We start from the raw sequence: 22192 nt of genomic DNA on the forward strand, positions 1-22192 counted from the left end.
TTTATCGAAGAATGTCCAAACTCAAATTTGAAATTGATATGTATTATCTCATCTGAACGCTGTTGGTTCTAACATTTGGAGTAAAATGGAATACTTCTTCCGTCCCTCAATATTTGATCTATTTGACAATTTTACACTTATTATGAAAAGTGTAAAGATGAAAGAAAAAGAATGATATTGTTACTGAATTGTCATTGTCATTATTTTGAAACTTTTTCACTTTTAAATAATGATTATTTTCTTTGTTCCACTACAAATTTTAACATGGGGATCACAAAAAGTATTTATAAGGAATAAATATGTCAAATTCTCCTTAGAAATCTGATAAGGTCAAATATTGTGGAACAAATATTTTTTCTAAATAAGTCAAGTATTAAACGACGGGGAGTAATAATTATCACATGTGTGAGGGAGCACCGTTGTCTGTTGTGTTGACCAATGAAATGAAAAGAAGGTATAATGAATGAAACAAGATAAACGGTTTTGTTGTATTGTTAGTACGTGATAGGTAAACAAAAGAATTATTGTTTGGATCAGGAAGGGTGATCTTGGCCGTACGTTTTATTGAGTATATTGGATCCTTGACATGTCACTAGAGTAGAGACACCTTGTACAATACGATCACGTCACTTGGCTATTAACAGCTGACGACATCAGTTCACTATTTCATTTTGTCCTTAGTTAATCAAAATAAACACGGAAATCATTTACTACACTATTTATTAATATTAAATACTCTTATTTTTTTTCCTTCAAAAAAAGAAAATACTCTTATTTTTTTGGTACAATTATGAATTAATATATTATTTTTTTGACATCAGTTCACTATTTCCCTTTTGTCATGTTGATGGGTGAATGATGAAATAAATATTCTATTTATTTAAAAATAAAGAGAGTATTTGATATATATTAGTTATTTTGTTGATAGTTATATCCGCGTGAGATCTTCCTGCATTAAAGATTATTATTTCAGTGTTACATGCATTAGTATTAATATACAATGTTTAATTAATAACACAATAACAATATGTGTTATTAATATATTATGTATAAAAATAATGAATTTGCCATTTTATTAATGTTTATATAATAAAAATAAATAGTCGACAATCTAGCCCGTGTTTGGCACGGGTGTCCAAATTAGTTTGATATATATTAATTATTTTGATGATAGTTATAAGCTTTTGGATTAAATGACGATGAGATTTGATGTCATGCTAATTTTGACATCATATTGTCATTTAATCATCGATGTATCAAAGGTAGGTAATAAACAAAACTAGTGTTCTGTATTAAATAAGTGTTACATTGTTTAAAAAAATATATATATAACTAAAAGGTTAGATCTAAATTCTAATACAGCTAAAAGAACATAATAACAGTTGATAAATGTCCGCTTTCATAAATAAATTACAATTGCACGTTGGTACTTGTTCCCCGTTCATAAAAAAATAAAAAATAAAAATATTGCAGCTTGCAATACATATAGAATAGGTTGATTTTAGAATGAATTAAATTAAACCTAATATGCTGGAGGTGGGGGCTGGGATGAATATTTGTTTGTTGAGAGGTTGAGCAAAATAGTTATTTTAGATGCAATTTGATAGCTATGGACGGACGCAGCTGACAAAAAGTGAGTATGCCCACTTGAACAAGATTGTGAAACATAACAATTGGACTATTATTTTTCCCACCCTCTTGCATTCTCGCACGCCTTGCAAAAATTCCATAAACACTCCTGATCTGGATTACGTAATCCGGACCAGATTGTTAGTGTTTCCGGAATATATAATCCGGACAAATACGATATTAATATTTTGTATTTTTCTTTGATGTCAAGGGTCTCTGTAGACCATTATACGACCCCTGCATAAGCTGCAATGCAATTGCAGGGGTCGTATGAGCGGTCAACAATGACCATGACACCACTAACACTCCTAAAATCTACCTTAAAATCTAAAAAAAAAATGAAGAAAATGTAAGAAAGGAGGGTGAAGAAGAATGAAGGAAAATGTTGAAGATCCAAACCTTTTTATAGCCTAAAACAAGTCATAGGTAATTTGGAAGTTAAGGAAAACTTATTTTTCATTCAAAACCGTCCAAAAAAACGTATTAAAACTCCACTAACCGGCATAACCTTTGGTGAAACGTCACCGGCCAAAATGTTACTGAGGGTTTCCAGACTTTATAATCCGGAATGCATGAAGCTATTCCGGATTTTAAAGTCCGAACTACATCAGACCCTTTTGTTTGGATCGTTTTCGTTGCAAATGCCTTGGAAAAAAATAGAACAAAGGTACATAACATAAATTAAAGCAACATGAGACAAATAAACAGTTGAAAAAAAAAACCATAATAACAAAAATGTTGAATCTTTCGGGAAGGTGTTTTCAAGAGGATTTCTTTGAGTTCGATCATGCTCCCTTGCCAAATGACACATTCATCTGGCAGGCAGAAGGATCGAACTCATAGAAACCTCTTGATATTTTTGAGTTATCTATGCATCAAGGAGACATCAAGGAGTATTTATATATTTTTGACAGCATGCTGAGGATCTTTATCATGTTGTTATATAGAGATCTATATATTTAAAACAACATGAGAAATATCCTCAGCACAATGACAAAAATTTGGTCTTGTCTCTTTGGTGTGGTTGTTTGTATTTTTGACAGCATGTTGAGGATCTTCATCATGCAATCAAATAGAGAGCTAACTCGTCTATTTGCGACCGCATGAGAAAGATCCTTAGCTTAATGACAAAAATTTGCATGGTTTTCTTTGGTGTGTTTGTGTGTTTTGATGGTATTGAAGCTGAAAACCGGAGAGGATGTATTTATAGAGGTCCTTGGATGTTGTGGACCACATAAACTCTTGGTGCAATGTGGTTCATACAAAAGAATCCTATGCTGAGGTATTTCGAATTTCGTTTTCCGGAACACACATACTCAAAGTCTCAAGTTTCCCTTTGTTCACCCCAACATCGTATGTTTCCGGAATATATGTGTATTCCGGATTACACCAGAAACTTTTGGTCAGTGGTCTGCACCACAAAGAAAACGTTTTTTCAAACGTTTTGGACGGTGGTCAAGTTGAAAAACGTGTTTCTACACGTTTTTTGACCGGCATTGATGGCTTCCCCACGTTTTTTTAACCCCCCTCCCCTATAAATATGGTTCATTTCCTCAAACATTTGCACACATTCTTCTTTCTCCTCTTCTCCTCTTCTCCTCTACAACGATGTGTTTCCATTGTTGGTCTTTCATACAAAGAGGCCTCTTTGAAAATCCATCAGGGGTCATATGATCGGTCAATAGGGAAGGGGTCAGTCTCGGTGTGAGGTTGGTTTGCCTGGGTGTCATGTTGACCATCATGGTCTCTTGTTCCCTAGAGGCCCATGTGTCTCCTCTGTCTCCTCACCAACACCAAAGCTACTGGTATGTCCTATCAGGCAGCATTGGTTTCTTCTTCCCCGCCATCTTCTTTCCTCCCCCCCCCCCACCCTCTCTTTCCTTTCCACCGGTATTGCTTATGTAATAAGTTAAGGGTAGAAATAGATTTAGCATCTTATGTAATAAGCTTAAAAAGCTTGAAAATTATTGTAATGTATTGTTCATATATTAATAAAATGAGTTGTTTTTATGTTTGTGTTTTTTTATTTCTGTTTTTTATTTTATTTGCATTTTATTTTACGAATTTGAAAGATTAAAATTGCAAAAGTTGTAAAACATTATTCCGGATTTTCAAATCCGGAAACATCTACAAAATTCTAACAATGCAATCCGAAAAACGAAATCCGGATTAGGGGTAAAATTGGAGGAAAAAAAAATAGGGCGCGCGAGGAAAGACATAGGGTGGGAAAAGTAATAATCTAACAATTGTTTTGGCAATACAAAAGTCTAGAGTATTGAAAGACCCAAGTTTCTTGGCAACATTACAACCAACAACTTGCGTGAAGAAGATAATAAAATAAAGGAATCACAATCGCCACTGACCCCAATGCAACCTCCTCCACTACCAAAAAGGTTCAAACATTTGCATATATAACCATAATAATGTCCTTTTCTTCCCCTTAAGAGACCCTTTTGTGCTCCCATTTGTCTTCTACTAAGGAGCTGTGAGCTGCCGCGCATCTCAAGTTACATTGTCATGTGCTGCAGTCATCAGATCCATTGATTTACATGTCTACAATTTGAACTTAATTAATCATCGGATTTATTGTCAAAACTTCATGTCAAGTTTGTGTGTTAATAAACAAATAAATTGTAGTTATTAAGTGTATCAAAATATTGTTATGAAATATTTGAACTAAACCAAGCTCAAATTGTAGACATGTAATGCAAGCTAACTTTATTTAATTTAATAAATAACTACGCTCAAATGTTTTCAGTTAGTAATTTAGTATAACTCAATAAGTAATAATACCTAAGCTACCAACAACAAAATGAAAAGCCTGAGCTACAGCCAATAGTAGACATGATACATTTTTTCATTAGGCAATTCACAGAATTCTCACTTCTTGCATACATCAAATTCTTCAAGCCTCTCATAAAGTTTGACGAGCAATTGATTGCAAACTTCTGGAGATGTGCAGGGTCCACACAAAAGATAAATAACGTTACCGAGTGGCCGCATGTACACCCCATCTTCCCGAAGTTTTTGAAGAAGGGGCCTTGCATACAATGATCCATACCTGTGCAAAACAATAATTTAGATGAAAACATCTTCAAGAGTGAAATGCACTGTTTTTTCAACTTTGGCACCCCTTTATCCCATGAACCAAGAAATGCATCAACAGAATGATCAAAATCATTGCACATTTTCAACCTGAGAAAAGATGATTTTTACAAACAAAAAAAAACAGAATTTGAAAATAGAAACTATAGGTGCAGAAGTATGCAAAATTGTCTAGTGAGAAATGCTAGCAACACTCTCTTTCTAACAGCCACTCTCTTATAAAGTGGTGAGACTCACATATGTTTCACCCAATAAAAGAGCGAGTATTAGAGAGAATGTTGGAAAGAGTGTCTATGGCACTCCTCTTGTCTAGCAAGTCATCTAGTACTAAGAGGTACGTCAATCTACAAGTAGCCAAAATCAAAAAAATATTCTGTTACCAAAAGCTTCCTTTTAAGTTCACTTATAATATTTTTATAGGGAAAAGGAAAATGAACACCACAATTAACAAAACTACATTTTTCCAGTACAGTCACCAAAACTACAGTATTAGAGGTTCCAGCAAGCAAAGCAGTATATACACTTAAGGTATCAAATATATAAATATAAGAAAATCACTTGCACCTCCCCTTAATATAAAAGTTTTTTGTTTTAAGTTAATTTAAAAGATTCTACCAAATCCAACATGACAATTATGCATACTGCTGATCGAGCTGCTTAACAATGGAACTTGAGAATATTAGGTGCAGAAAAATAACAAAAAAGGGGAGAAAGAGAGAACAGTGAGAAAATATTACCCTGCATTATCGCCTTCTGCTTTTAACTCCAAGGCAAACAGAGTTCCTAACACCACTATTCTTTGAACTGCAGAGTGTGACGAAATCTTACGAACCATTTTATCATCCCATAACTGAAAATCCACAACGAAAATTACATCTAATGAATATTGCTGCTGTATATTGAAAAATGACAAACTCTACTAAGGCAGCAACACAGCATATAACATTAACGTTCACAACAATAATTTTGTTAGATCCTGTAATTACATATCAAATTATGATTGAGCCTAGAAAGATATCTTGGTAGCAATTACTTTTTATCATAAGTAATAGAACACATATTTCTTATGTTTGGGGTAACAACCAGCGCGGAAAATTATTTATTGTCAATAAAAAAATTACTTTCATTGTGTAACATGTTACGTTTATTAATTCCTTGCACTGTACTTTTTTCGTTGAATACAAGGGGAAAACAAGAGTTAAGTAAAGAACCAAGATGGAAAGCCCTGCACACTGGTTCAATTTGTAAGAGCAGAATACTGCACTTGTAAATAAAGAAGTGGATGACATTTGGTAACAATAACTAAAGAACAAATATTTTAATGCATAATAAAAGATAAAAACTGAAAAAATGGCTGGTATAGTCGATCCTTATCCCTTATAGAGCTAAGAAGGACATTCCTTAAACCCTAGAATACTATGACAAAATATAGATTATTACTAAACGTTCTTATGGATTTTGATTTATTATGAATTAAGAAGAAACTAAAGGTTAAGAGAAAAATAAAAAATACAGCAATCATATTCATACCTCCCTAAGTAATCTTTCTTCTGAAGTGATGTTAGGGTTGGAAAGAGGGTCTTTAAACCATTGGATTGATTTTACAGCGGCCATGCAACCCATAGCATGTGCAGAGTAAGAATGTCCGTGCAAAAGGGCCTTGAGCTAACCAGAACAAGAGGATAATCACTTATTATGCCATCAAAGCACTGTTTAGGAACTTTGCTTTGCATAAACACAAAATACAAGTAGGACCAAAATGGTAGATCGAATATCTAAATACAGTTGAAACTAAAAAGAGTAGAACAATCATGATCAGTTGCATTCTTTCTACTACAACAGAAAAAAAATAATAAAGGTCTGCTCAATCCCAAAAAAAAAAAAAAATCACATTATGTGTCAAGAGAAATAGTGAAGTATACTCTTACTTCTTAGCCATTATTTTTAACATTTGTTAATCCAATCAATGCCTGATGCTTAATAGTCTATATGGGTTATTTATTAACAAAAAAAAAAAGAAATAGTCTGTACTCTGTATGGTTTGATGAACAAATCAGGAAGTCGGAGATTAACAAACGAATTATATCAAAGCAACTGGCAGAAGCAGATGAAACCAATAGCGGTTTCTGTGTCTATCAACTTAAAGAAAGAAAACCATCCAAAAATTACTTATATACCTTTGAGTCTCCAATAAATGAATCAAATATGGCATCTGTTGCTAAGGTGGCAGCCAAAGGTATTATCCCACCAGTCATCAGCTTCCCATAGCAGGCTATGTCAGGTACACAATGGATTAGATCCACTGCAGTCTGTGAGAAGAAATATCATAATCAAAAATACAGTTCTTTTTAGAAAAGAGAAAAGTCATTAGGGGAAATCACCTCTACTCCCAAACGCCAAAAACCAGTAAAAACCTCGTCAAAAATAACTGGAATTTTTCTACTTCGACACTCATTAACAAGTATGCGCTGAAAAAGTGGATCCACCATATGCATTCCACCAGAACCTTGTATGACTGCAAAACAGCTCAGGCCCCCGACTAGATGATCAATCTCAGGAAAAGATGCATCAGTTAAATTAAATTAGAATATAAGATTGCTGAAACAACTTCAGAAAGAAGACGACTTATAGGAACCAAGCAAAATAAAATATAAAATAAAAAAGACAGCTGCGTGGAAGACCTAGAACCATCCAAATGCAGTATTTCGTTCACATGCCACAAAGGAAATGGTGTAAATGTGGGCATAGTTCATAAAAGAAGTATTTGTGATGAAGTGAGTTAAGTAGGAAAAAAATTCTTCAGCTTCAAGCACTGGACTAATAACATACATGACTGTATTATTAGGGTACAGGAGGAGATAGTAAAAGTCAAAATGGCACGATTTAATCTGCAAAAAAGGAACCACATAAAATATCTTGCCTGGCTCCATAATCAACGCAGCAATCCTGCTTGACCCTCTAAATCCAGATAGCACCTTTGATATGTAAGATGAATAAACTGGAGCAAGCTTAGAATTGTCTCTGCGCCTGTGAAATATTTCATCACGTGAAACAAAGGCTGTGAAACGGTCAGCAAATAAAATGATGATATTCTAAACAGTAACCAACCAAAGAATTAAAATTGAACATTTTGAACTTACTGATACTTTCAAGTTTCTGATTTTCTTGCTGAAACTCTTCAGGAATGGAAATGTTCCATTTATTGTTGTACATAGAGACAGAAGGAGGATTCAGGAAGAGACCTCTACCGGTGTACCTATGAATTTGAAAAATGAAGCTTAGAACGGTTACATGAGTATTAGCTAGGTTGATAAAACTAGAATCCATTCCCAAACATTAGAATTTAAATGAAGGGTAGTCAGATCACTAGAGGCAGAGGAAGACTTAGAAAAACTGTAAGAGAAACTATCAAAAAAGAACTAGAGATTAATGATGGACATTATGGTGTCGTTTAATCCATGTAGCCGACCCTACTTAGTGGAATAAGACTTGGTTGTTGGAAAACTGCCAATCTGACGGAAGTTGAACAGAAGTTTACAAACAAAAAACTGTTCGTATCTATTTTTGTCCATTTCTGACACCCTTTATGTTGTTTCACGAGTATAGAATAGAAGTAAATGTCCATACCATGGTTGCTGCAGGAAGCCTGTATAAGCTGACGGTGCCTGTGCTTCCATAGCACCCAAGGTGTCGCCATGATAAGATCTTTGAAGTGCAAGAACCTGAAATAATTGAATCAACACAGCACAAACATCAACAAGTGTGAGTATTTCTTAAAATAAAATCATCTTTTAAAAGGTTATATGGCTTTCTATCTCACATATACTAGATGATTGAAGAATTATAGTTAAAATAAAGAATAACTACTTGGACAGTGAAGTTTAAATGTGAATGACATGATAATGATGCAGTCTGCCACCAATTAAAAAGAACAAGGTCAACTAAGAAAAATACACAACACTATTTCCCCGATATAAAAGGCATGAAAGCCTTGCAGTTAAAGCATTACAGTATTTGTAAGACACCTTAAACAACAACAGCAACAACAACCGAGTCCTATCCCACTAAGTGGGGTCGCTGCATGGATCAAATTACGCCATAGTGTTCTATCATAAACCATATTTAGATCCAACTCATTAACCTCTAAATCTTTCCTATTAGTTTTTCTCATAGTTTTTCTAGGCCTTCCTCTACCTCTTCTGATTTGACTCTCCATCTGATCTACTCTTCGTACTACAGCATCCACAGGTCTTCTCTCTACATACCCAAACCACCTAAGCCTATTTTGGAAGAAAAAAAAACGTGGATTACAACCGCGTATCCAAACAGAGGCTTAGTAGATTTTGTTTCCGACTGTCACTTTGATCTCCGAAGGGATAAAAAGGACTTGACCGTTAATATTTACTACTGAATGCCAGTTTTCCTCTTCTTTTGCTTTTTAAAAGAAAACTACAGCATTGCTTTATAGAATACCAGCTTCATATGAAGATTGAAATCTATACAATGAGGCAGAAAAGATTAAATAAAGGACCATAGGTACCAACCATTAGCTCAGTCGATCTTTCATTTGTAGCGTCCTCGTGACAGTCAGGAATAAGCCCATGTTCAACCGAAAATTTACGAAATGCCATCTTTAGAGCAATTTCAATTGCTGTAGATCCATTGTCTGAAAAATATACTCGAGAAGCCCAGCCTGCACAAATTTTAGCGTGGTAAAGCATCAAACTGAAATTGAAATTAACATAAACTGAGCAATGATACAAAGAACCAGGGATAGAACCAATACCCCTTATTGAACTACAGTGGTAAAATTAGAAGGCTGTGCCAATTGCCAATTTTTAGCCCTATGAACTTTGGAGAAAAGAAACTGTTTTTTTCACATTATATCAAACATTCAACTCATCAATTACAATTTGCATGGCCTTAGCTTGCACAACGCCTAAAGTTGGGAAAACTATTTAGACGTCATTATGTTCCCTTTTATAAGTTGGAATGAACCATTAATTATATTTATTACCCCTTCTATTCCTATTTATAAAAAAAAAAAAAAAAATATTATAAATCACAAAAAGCAATGAAGCACATTCAAGGATTTAATGCTAACTTTGTTTTCTAAAAATCTAATTAAATGGAATTCAATTGATAGGTTTTTAGGTAAAGTGAAATTCACTGTAAAATAGGAGTATAAAGAGAATTTCAATAATTAACGATTAATATAAAAATGGGTAGTGTATTTCTTATATTTTGGCCAAAAAATAACTTAATTTTCTGCTATAAACAGGACTGGAGGAAGTAAATCATACTACCTTCATCGCTAAATATTGAACCTTGATGATTAATGCAGATGTTTTTTAATAAAGCGGTTGAAAATTTGGAAGTTATATAATAAGGCACAATGAAATTTGTTAAGACTGTCTTATATTTAGAAACAGATATAACAATATAATGGTTTAAATTTTCCAAAGGTTTTGAGCAGTGAAGAGTTAAGAAATGGAGAAAAATTGGCCCTGCAGAGTATGCCGTATGCCTCCGCCACTGCAAAGAACTGCAAACTGCTCGCAAATATAACATAGCAATAACATCATGTCCTTAAAGGAGTAGCCCAGTGTTTTGGGTTGGGACACTGAAGGATTTGTATGCAGGAGACTCATGGTTCAATCCCTGCTACTAACATTTTCCCCTCCCCCTAACAAACTAATTACTAGCATTTGCCTATAAAAAAAATATTAATTACATCATCATGTAGCAGTAGGAATTGGAATAAACTGAAAAGCAAATTTGCAGCCAAAGCATTCAAAGATCTAATAACCCTAAGATTAGAACTTAGATCAAACATTAAAACTATTTAAAATGGGAACCATTTGATAAATTCCTATCAGATAAAAAAATTAATGGTTCAAATATGAGAGTAATAAAACAGGAAACTAACCTTTCCCCACACCTTGAAGCAAAAGCTCAGCACTATCCAAGGCTGGCTCGTGAACATTTTCGGGGAACATAACATGCCCAAATCTTGCAGCAGTGTACCCCATCTCCCTAGCAAGCTCAGCCTGAAATCACCTAAATGGAAAGATAGCATTAAAGGAAATCATCAGAGATGTTGTCGTGAAGGGATGAAGGGGCATCCAAAAAAAACTAAATATGCAATCTATAATGTTGATACAAAATAACATTTTATTATGTATCGTTGATGCATGCCATAAAGATCCATTAAAATGTTTGTTGCATTGGCTACTAATTTCTAAACGCAATCCTCTTTTTTATTTCGGTTCGGAACCAGCTAGATAAGTTTTTAGTGTAAAAAGGCAGTATATATATTTAATAGGACAGACCAAAAACCGAACCAACTCGAAAATAGTTTGAGACTCAGCTTGACTATTTAATTTCTAAAACTTGGTTCATGAACCACATGAACTGAGCTTGGGCCGAAAATTGAGTTTGTTAAATAAATGAGATAAATTTGAGTTATATAACTGAGCTTGTGTGTGTGTGTGTGTGTGTGTGATAAAGCTGCTTTTAGTTTGACTTTATTTATGTGATTCAAGCTAACAAGTTCAACAAAGTTCTTTGAAAACGGATCATGTCAAAGTCAAGTTCGAAGTTGAACTGATTCTTATCGAATGAAGCTTAACTAAGTTCATTCACTCATTTTCGGCCCTAGTAACTGAAATCGTTAAGCATTGAAAGCTAAAAAAATTGAGAGAATTTTTGTTAACCATATTCAACAGTTGAAGAAAGGAAGAATGGCATATTTTAGTATATGGCCCTTAATCAAACAGTTGATATGATTATTAATAGTTTGAATATCATAACTAAATATCATAACTAAATATCAAAAACAAATAATGAGGATGACCTGCAATATAGCATCAGGTCCTTGAGTCCACCAACTAGCACATCCATCAAACAGTGGTGCTATGACTTCTGTCTTCTGAGCCTTCAAAAAAAATTATGTGATGTTGCATCGAAGTATCAGCATATATAAAAAAAACATGAATAAAGTAATCTAAACTCTTGAATATAATTCAAAAGTAAACACCAATACCGTGGTCAACATATCCCTAATATTTGTATTACAATGCGTTCAGAATATTTTTTTTAAAATAAAATAAAATATGTAACAACTTCACTCAAAACAAACCTTGAAGACAGCAAAATTTTCACCACAGCGTGAATCGATCACTGTAACCCGACCATCTGGTACAAGTTTATGTTGAGTGAAAGGCCACCAGATGATATCTCTTGCTTTGGTTGGCATTTCATGCAACTTCTGAATTCTCTCAAAATAAGCAGATAGCATTATTTCCTTTAGATTATTAAATACATTAAAAGAACCTTCAAACCATTCCATTAGATCATTTGATGGATCTTTTGGAACAGGTGGAAGCACTAAAACAGGAACCCTACATGAAGGCAGTTGTAATATATAAGCACGAAGAGCAAGCATATTCCAAAACAGCATAAAAGTCTAAACTAAAAAGAAAACTGATTGACTGGATCGTAAATGCAGCTATGAAGGAACTTTAGATGTATGTATGCGTGAAAATATGGGATGATTCTTTGTTCTATACTATTGTGCAATTACGGTAATTAGGGTTATTGTAAAGTCTTGTATTTAATATTCGGCATAGATTACAATAATATTCTCCGCTATCCACTATGCCATTGGCACGCATGAATTTATTGCATGCCTTTTATTTTGACAAATTATTGCATACCTTTTGTTTCTCCTATTCTTCAACATTGTATCTACATCCTAACTAAAGGCGACCTTGATCCATGCTTACCCGCTTGCAGGGTGTGCATTTACTTTTTTCTATATACCAACAACATAGTCATAACATGTCGTTATGCAGAAGGCCAAACAGGATTTTAGTGGAACTTGCTTGATGCCTACCAAAAATGAATTTAACTAAAAACAAAAACTGGTGAAACCCTTCAGCTTGCTTGAGGTGACTAAACATCGGGCATAAACCTTCAACCCTTTTCTTATTTAATGAAGTAAATTACAGTATTTACTTTAATGAATACTTTATTAATATTAGGTAATTCAATTTCAATGTTTTGCTTAGTTCTTGGTGCTTATTTTAACCAAAACTTCTTGTTACTACAAATATTATTACAAATTTTTCAGCTCTACCAAAAACACACAGAGAAAAGGAATGTGGGTATTGTAATCCTTTGAGTAAGCAGAATTCTGTATGCCATGTCACAAGCAGAAATAGAAAATACTAATACTAATAAGTACAATCAAGCTTACTTGTTTCGCACGTAAGACAATAAGGGACCCTCGTTTAGAAGGCCGTGATCTTCAAAAACAATAGCAACAACATCATAACCACGAAGCGTCAAGCTCTCATAAGCCGATATTGTTCCAGAAATACCTCCTAGCCGGCCATCTCCAACAAGAATGGCAGGAATACGGAATGGCCTGATATAAAGTGACAGAAGGAAAGATATTTAACATCGAGGATCAAAATCAAATGGATCAAACTTTATATATATATATATATATATATATATATATATATATATATATATATATAGGACATATCTAGTGAGAATGGGTTAATTATATGAGAATGGTGAGAACACTTATCAACCTTTTAGGTCAGAAATAAATGGTTCAGATTAGAATGCTCACATGTGTCTTAATCTATTGTATCAATTCTCAACAACTCATTAATTTGTTCATCTTCCCCAATACACCATTCAACAAAACGTTTTCTTATGTCCATCGACGGCAATTTTTGTTGACAATTCACCACCATTAACATAAACAGCTGAATTCAAATAACATATAATTGATTGTTCATTCCTTTTTCGATACAAAATTGACAACATTTGAATCAATTTAGTGAAAGAAAGTCTAAAGCAATTTTTTAATTCGCCCAAGTTAAAATACAGATCCAGTGAGTTACACAATTGGGTGAAAAATGAAAAGTTTTTATTTCTCAAATAGTTTGAAATCAATCGAAAGAGAGATTGTGAAGAACAAAGATATTCGCTTGAAACACCGGCTGCGGCGGCGACGAAGCAAGTCAAAAAGACCAGAGACGTTGGTTGTTGTGAGGTCGGAAACACGGACAACCGCGGCGGAGACAAACGTTACAGTTGTGAAACCTCGCGACCACTAATGACCTTTAACCTGCTCGAATTCGCAGTCACCACCGATTCGCGGTCGGGCGTCCGCCGTCACCACTATCCTGCACGTGTTTGATGTCGGAAACCCCACAAAAGAACCGATCCAGATCAAATTCCAGATTCCATTAGATATTAAAAGAGTGATTTCATGGTGGGTTCTTGATTTAAATCTGAGTATTGATTTTAAAAATTAGCTTTTTCATCACGAAGGAGAATGGAATAGGAACAATTTGCTTGGAAGAAGGAAGATGACACACAAGAAGAAAGTGATGATGGTCCACGTAATGTTTATTTTGGTACTTTAAATCTAAGTCTTTCATTTAAATCTAAAGGGTCCATAATTATTCTCATCGTTCTCATATAAGAAATGCATTCTTACAGGATATGTCCTATATATATATATATATAGTGATTTTTTTTAGACTAAATTTGAGTGATTTGATTTAGTCCTTTTTTTTATAGAAAATTTGATTTAGTCGACTACTAAAAAAAATTAAACAAAAAAGTATCTATATCTGATTCAAATTCAAACCAGATACATAAACTTTTTTTTTTCTTATATATTTTATTATGGGGTAAATTGTATAACCTAAATTATTGACAGCCCGACATTATAGATTCTAAAACTGTTGAGAATCTGAATGTGTGAACCCTTACCCTCTAAATAGAGGTTCATAGCTCATACTCAAGAAAGACATTTGGGGTCATATAGATGGTGTGATTTGCATAGTACATGACAGCCTCGAAAGGGCATCAAATTGGAGTCTCTTACCCTCACTGATAAATGATAATGTGTTTTTGTCAATGCCCATTTGCCTTGCTTTGTGCTTTCACTTTATTACATAATGAAATATGAACTTGTAAGATCTTAGCCTCTAAGAAATCCCTTTTTCACCCACATGATAATGGGTTATATATGTACATGTATATACACTCATATGGACACACATATTGTGCTGTTTGGGGTGGGATATTGGAAAAAATAGCTACCACTCTTTTACCGTCATTCCCTTATAATGTATATATTGTGTGTTCGCTTCCTTCGCCCAAATAGCTAAATAATTGAAGTTAAGCACGAAATTCTCATGATTACACTCTAACAAAGATTAAAATTAATCAAACAGCGGATGAATAGTAGTTAAAAGAAGAAAATCCAACTTAAACAAACTGGCAAGAACCTTCGTGATCATTGATGATTAACAGTAATCTTCACTAAAAACATCAAAACCCAACAAAATTATAGGTATACATAGGGCGAATGTTAATATTGTCTAATTTGAGTTTATCTAATTCCACTGACATAAGCAGAAGTGGGACTGTTTGCAAGAACTCGAGGAAACAACTTACAACATGTCCATCAGCTTATTTCTATAAACTCTCCAAGTTAGCTTAGGAAAATAGCTTATAAGTTGTAACTTTTATGAAAACAGATTCTAAATTAGCACTTAATTATAAGTGTTTATTCCATAAGTGCTTAATCGGAGGTCATTGTCCATTTGTCCTACAATATTCCATGAAAACACTATCCACATTTGATTGAAACAAAATTGGAGGGATAAAGTACACACCTATACAAGTCACATTGAAGTGAACCAGAAGGACCTGGACTGGCAACTCCACCGGCAGTTTCCACAATGCACAGAACCTCCGACCTCTCCTTACCAACACCACTTTCAACCACATCGCGAAAACATCGCTGCAACGTTCCCAGCACAGCTGAATCCTCCACAACGAAACCTTCCCTCTCAGCCGCTAAATGCGGCGACACAGCCTCTTCCCATGCATACAACGTTTTACATATCAACTCCGAAGAGTCAGAACCATCTTCACCGACGAAACCGTTAATTTCCTTCACCTGATTCGTCCATGCGGCGGGAGGGACATTGAGAACACGGTTAGATAGGGAAATTGAAATGCGAGAGTTGTAAGGATTGCGGTTATGGAGGTGGCGGAGTTTATTGAAGATGAAGCGGGAATCGGAGTCGGAAGGGAAACCGGTTTGAAGAGGTTTGAGGTAGTGGAATTTGATAGGGGAGGGAGAAGAGAGGAGAGAGGAGGCGGCGATACCGGCAGAGACAAGGGTTTTACCGACGGCGGTGTTGGAGCCCCATATGGTGTATATAGGGTGAGATAAGGGGAGTTCGAGTGGTTGGGAGGTGGTGGAGGATAATTTGCGGCGGTGGAGGTGGCGAGAGAGAATGACGGTGGGAAAACGATACATTTTGCGGCTAAGTGGAAGAGATCACTGAACTGTCAGTGTTAGTGTGAAGAAGGTCTTCCTTAGTCACAGGTGATAGGCGGATTGGAGTGGGAACCAGAAGCAGAATGGAGGAGAACGGTGAGTTCGAAATCGACACGGGGGAGAGTGGGGAGGATGGTGGTGATGGTAATGGTAGAGGGTGGTGCTGGTGATGAATTGATGTTGAAGGAAATCTGAAGATGATGAGTTGTTTATTGTTACTGTTCTGCCGAAGGAGATATGGAAATGGGCTTTAATCCAGTTTTCTAATATTTTATTAATTTAAATGACACGTGTCATAGTATTATTTGTTGTGTCCAAAAAATATGCGTTGTATATGTGACCATGGGAGACGGGTCAAGATCCTCTCCATTTATAACTTTTTCCATTTGTTGCAATTTGGAGAGAGATAGACACAGAGAAAATAATGATGGTGGGATCCACTTAGTGATAGGACCCACCACTTATTTTTTTTTGTCTATCTCTCTCCAAATTGCAACAAATGGAAGAAGTTATAAATGGAGAGGATCTTTACCCATGGGAGACTATCTCATTAGTGTGACGGTGTAAATGGGCGCGTGCGTTATGGTGCATAAGAAAATCCTTATGCACTTTGCATAAATCCAGAAATGGTTTTGGAGTACAACTCATAGAAATTATTTTCATAGCAAAATGGTTTTGGCATAATATTATACAAAACATACTATAATTTTATGCAGGGTGCTGGAAACCATTAAATACATCTAATGATTTTGGAGTACAACTCATAGAAACCATTTCGGAATTTATGCAGGGTACATAAGAATTTCCTTATGCACCATAACCGCAACCGTGTAGCTGGTGTTTTATGTTTTATTTTTAGATGATAGACCCCATAATTCGAGTTTAATCAAAAGGTACGTAAAATGAATTATTCCACGAGAAATATTTGCTTAGACACCACTAAATATTAGTATGTTTTATTTTTAGATGATAGACCCGATAATTCGAGTTTGGTCAAAAGGTACGTAAAGTGAATTATTCCACGAGAAATATTTGCTTAGACACCACTAAATATTAGTATATGTTAGGCACACACAAATGAAATTAAAAAAATAAAAAAGAAAATGATTAAAGTGATATTAATTGATGTGACTATTTTATTTATCTTTTAATTTTTTTTTATTTATGTGTGTGCCTAAATTCTGTGAATAAATACTTGTTGTTATAGAAGACTATATCGATTTAAGATATCCATCTAAATTGATGTTATATTGAAGAAAAAAATGTTAAATATCTCTATATTACGGTATATACATACTCTCAAGAAAAAGTGTAGTGACAAAAATTATTTTTATCTCTGATTTATACTACATTTATATTAGTGCAATGGAAGCACATGTTATTGTAAACCAGAAGTTTACAAATTGTATCATTGGCAAGATCGGTTGAGTTATCCCGGATCTATTGTGATGCAGAAACTAGTTGAAAAAAAATTGATATATATTGAAGAGTCGGACGATTATTCAATCTAGTAACTATGTGTGTTACTAGTTCCCAGAGAAAGTTGACAATTTAAAAGAATGTGTCTCTCATTTATATAAGGTGATATTTAAATTAATACATTGATCATGTGAACCATTTTAATATTATATGATATGATTTGAATCGATGCATCAACTAAATGATCACATGTATATTCACAACCAGAAGTTTGTGAGATTATTATGTCAACAAATTTGACTGACAGTTTATTTTCTAAAAATTTTAGAAGGCATTTGATAAGTATCATTCGTCGATTGAAATTGATATTGAACAACTAGTAGCATATGCTCATAAAAATGGACTTAAATATCCATTATTTAGACGTCTAAAGGTAATTGTATTAATTGATACTTATCAAATCATACCTTATAAACTCTAGTTTGGTTATGACACCGTGTCTTATAAACTCTATTTTAGGAATCAATAATCTCGTATGTTGAGATATTGATCTGCATCAAGCAAACACATTACTATATATACAAGTCCTCCCTTTAATCTATCATTTTTTTTAGCTTAACAACCTATTATTCTCATCTAAGTGGATTTTGGATGTGTTGCGTATAGCACAATTGCTCCAATACAATGCACTAAGATAAAACTTGAAAGAATATCGGAAAAATATATTTAATACGAGTCTCCTTCTATCATATATTGAGTTAATTTATTCACGGCCTAGTAGACTGGTTATCTATTGATAAATTAGTTTTTTCAATACCAGGGGGAGATAATAAGCAGCTAAAAAATATGAACTTGGAGTTCAAATAAATTATTTAAAATGAAATATTATTGTCTCATTTTGATCCTTAAAATATAACTCATTTGCAAAGTTAAATAAATTGAATACCAACTCCTAATGCTCCAATTGAAATAGATATCCATGTAGGATAATCTAATATTGCAAATTAATCTCAACAGTGCCTGAAGCATAGTAGACATTTTGGTTCCAAATATACAAAACCCTCGAACAAGAAAAAAAGTTTGAATGATAGATAACCCAAACAAGGATATAGAAACTCTGAAAGAGTCGTCTTACATAATTGATTTTTCAGTTTCAGAAGAATTGATCAAGTACACGAACTTTATGAAATATCCATAAATTATGTTATGAATGAGACAGAACCGAAATGAAGTCAACATTGACGTGATTTTGCATATAACACAGTGTTATATGTGATAGGAAATAATGAGGATCATGTGTTAAAGTCTATTAAAGATTATAAATAAAGAAAATATCAACAAAAATGGAAAGAGACAATTATAGTGAAATCAGACTTGCTTCGTAATTCATAGTTTGTTTGGACTTGTAGTCCACACACTTGAAGGTGTGAAGTTAAATGGATATATATGATTTTTCGCGCCAAAAGGGAACTAGAATCGTAAAATACTTGTATAGAGAGTTTGATATGCCCACTAGAAGAGAATTGATAAATATCTACCCTTTAATTTCAAAAGACATATTCACTTGAAGTGAATTCAATAACTTTTTCATACTTGATTAAGTTCATCAGCATATGAAAGGCTCAAATTATATGAAAGATGTGCTACAATATATTTGCATGGCTCACTTGATAGTGGTGATTATATGAAACTCCCTAAAGGATTTCATTTGTGTGACACACACTATCAAAACTATTGGAAAGGTGACATCATTTGTCCATTTTAAGGATTTGGAAATGAATTTCTTATAATCGATTTTATGTTAATGCTATAAATATTATTAGAACTCATGAAGAGATTCTAACATTTGTTATATAAATGTTAATGTGGACAAATCTAGTTAATATGGACAAATTTATTTGATTATGTACTGGAATGATTGTGATGTCACTTGAAGTAAGTAAAAATCACATCCTTAAGAAAATTATGAACAACTTCATTTGGTCAAGCGAGGACAGCAATGTATTTTGCTTATTATATATGTCGTGATATTTTATTTTTGTCAATATTGGTAAATACAGATACTACAACAAAGTTTAGCACACAATTTGTACATTAGAGAAAGAACAATATCACCTAATCATTTGAAAATGCTAACACCATATCAGTGAAGTGGAGAATGCTCTTTATTAAGGATTATGTTTTTACATATACAAGAAAATTGCGGTTTTCTATTTTTAAAAGGAGGTTCTTTCAACTACTCAATATGAAGATAATATCTCAAGAGCTGCTAATTTGGAGAAGAGTATGGAGATAAATCATATATTTCTACAAAGTCACCGCCAAGTAAGGATTTTGAGTAACTAATATAAAAGATATATGAACTTCTTCTTCTCGTATATAATCTTCTTTATGAATGGGAGACAATAATGTGTTATCACTATTTTTCCCTTAACCAAAGTTTTATCTCACTGAGTTTTCTTGGTAAGGTTTTTAACGAGGCAGATTATGACACAAAAAGATGTTGTACTCTTTTTCATTCGATTGAATTTTTTCCTATTAGGTTTTTCTCTAGTAAGGTTTTAACGAGGCATATCCTTGATGGACATTCAATGGGGAGTGTTATGAATATACTAAGTGAATGTCCACAAACCCTTGTATTTATCTTTTAAGTGACACCATATTTCTTATCTTTTAAGTCACACCTATTTGTGCTTATCCTTTAAGTACTTAACTCTTAAGTCATATCATTGCACTTCTCTATAAATAGAGACCACATATAACATAACGGTATATCACAATAGAATAATATAATTCTCTCTCTTCTCTCTATTCTTTTTTCTTCTCTTTAATCTTGTTCTTCTTGTTATTATTCTAAAAGTTTCATAACAACATTTTAATTATATTTTTCCATTGGTGTAAACGTAACATGTCTGCGTGAGCTTAACTCAGTTAATAAAAACAATGCATAATATATGTAAGGTCCGAGGTTAATCCTAACTTACATGGAGTCTATCTCTATTCCATCTTTGGTTGTATAAATAACATAAAAACACATCTCACTTAAACAATATCTTACTGCATAACATAAAAACACATTTACCGCAGAACAAACAACAAAATACCATATCATCAATTATTAGTTTACTCAAATTGACCAAACCTCAGTTATAACAAATTGTTAAATTTATTCTTTTTGTTTGCATGAAATAACTTAAGTAAATAACTCAAAGATATACATTTTGTTGATAAGAAACTAGTTATTATTTACAATATTTAATTTTGTTGTGAATTTATTCACAACTTACTTGAATCAACTGACAATGATATAATATTTTTTCAATTAAAATAAAAGCATAAAAAAGATAGTTAAAATACATTAATTTTTAATTAAAAAATTATTTTGAAAATATTAGATAAATCGCACGAAATTGAGTTTCTCCCATTCTCATAAATTGCATGAACAAACTACTAACATATTCTATAAATAATATATGTTTTTCTGGTTCTTCGATTAAATCTGATTTTTGAAGTCATACAATTTTTTTTAGTTGTTCAAAGAATGTATAAAGTAGCTTCTTGTTGTTTATGTGATGGACAAAAACACATGGGTCATTGTACTGCATGTATTTGCGGGTAAAAATACTAATTATCTTACATAGTCTATCTTCTTAGCTTTGCATTTTGACTTCGCAGCAGGAGAACATGATACAAATGTAGTAGGTGTTGTGGCAACTAATACGTGGATTACAATCAATCTCATTTTTAATCATTGTGTTTATAATGTGGTAATCATATTGGTGTCCAAGTGTAATGCCCTTCTCTTCTAGTAAAGAAGTGACATTGTGAGCATTTTATGCATCTAAAGCAAGTTTGAAATAATCATATTGGTTGAGTTTAAAGCAAATCACAAGCTTATTCCATTCGCCTCTTCGAAAATCCTCATCATTTTCATAAATACTTGGCCAAACAGTGCTAAGGTCCAACCTCGGACTATCGATATGTGTTGAGACATATGCGACGTATGGGCAATCTGAGGGTTGGGTTGAGGTCATACTTTGTTTGAAGATCATAAATCATGAATGATAAATAGCCTTGAAACTACCCTAGATGCGCAGGTTCTTTTGCCAGATAACTTTCCTGGTACCTTTCTTCAAAAAAAAAAAAACTTTCCTCGTACCCATTGCAATGCGAGTATGTAATGGTCATATGGAGGTTGCGTCAATATCCGCTCTCTATCTTGGTGCAGTGATAGTGGTTGCTCTTACTAAGCAAAGGATGATGTTTGTTCTATTTGAGCAGAGCATGACACTTTTACTTCCTTAACAGGGAAAGATTGTTAATATTTTGAAGTTATATATTTAATTCGCATTGACACCAAATACATACAAATCACCAATATATCTTACAAAATATATACATATCTCCCAATTGTATGTTTCTCACCGTGTATTTTTCCAATATTGTCTTTTACTTTCTTTATTATTTATTTGCTTGGTCAAAATATTTGGGGTTGTCTAACGTCAATTCTTGTTTCAAACAAGAAAATATGCACAAAAAATAGTCATTCTTTAATAAATCAACCGAAATTGGCATGAAAAAACAAATCAATAAAGATTAAATTAAACTTATATCATTGAATGATAAATATAAATATTTATTTTATCAGTTATT

General features: G+C 33.4%; 1 protein-coding gene across 2 annotated transcripts; it reads right to left on the reverse strand.

Moving 5' to 3' along the window:
- Positions 1–3904: 3904 nt before the first annotated feature.
- LOC11446047 (bifunctional dethiobiotin synthetase/7,8-diamino-pelargonic acid aminotransferase, mitochondrial) lies at positions 3905–16357 on the reverse strand. 2 transcript variants are annotated; one of them, XM_024782525.2, is made up of 14 exons: positions 15447–16357; positions 12995–13165; positions 11876–12137; positions 11591–11665; positions 10664–10784; positions 9279–9427; positions 8362–8456; positions 7875–7990; positions 7655–7792; positions 7116–7249; positions 6912–7043; positions 6265–6399; positions 5472–5584; positions 3905–4690 (listed from the first exon to the last, which is right to left on the reverse strand). In XM_024782525.2, exons 1-14 carry the CDS (start codon positions 16097–16099, stop codon positions 4510–4512), a joined length of 2475 nt encoding a protein of 824 aa, XP_024638293.1. In that variant the 5' UTR covers positions 16100–16357; the 3' UTR covers positions 3905–4509. The 2 variants fall into 2 exon arrangements, with proteins under 2 accessions (XP_024638293.1, XP_003610157.2); XM_003610109.4 differs by having other exon boundaries at positions 11591–11671.
- Positions 16358–22192: the final 5835 nt, after the last annotated feature.

This window comes from Medicago truncatula, chromosome 4 (assembly GCF_003473485.1).
Source record: "Medicago truncatula cultivar Jemalong A17 chromosome 4, MtrunA17r5.0-ANR, whole genome shotgun sequence".
Taxonomy (NCBI): Eukaryota; Viridiplantae; Streptophyta; class Magnoliopsida; order Fabales; family Fabaceae; genus Medicago; species Medicago truncatula.

Excerpts from the sequence above, each read along its gene's own strand:
- LOC11446047 (XM_003610109.4), bottom strand. The coding sequence starts at position 16,099 with ATGTATCGTTTTCCCACCGTCATTCTCTCTCGCCACCTCCACCGCCGC. Across the intron at positions 7,991-8,361 it reads GGCTTCCTGCAGCAACCATG|GTACACCGGTAGAGGTCTCT; the intron begins GTATGGACATTT and ends TCAAATTCATAG. Across the intron at positions 4,691-5,471 it reads GCAGAAGGCGATAATGCAGG|GTATGGATCATTGTATGCAA; the intron begins GTAATATTTTCT and ends TGTTTTGCACAG.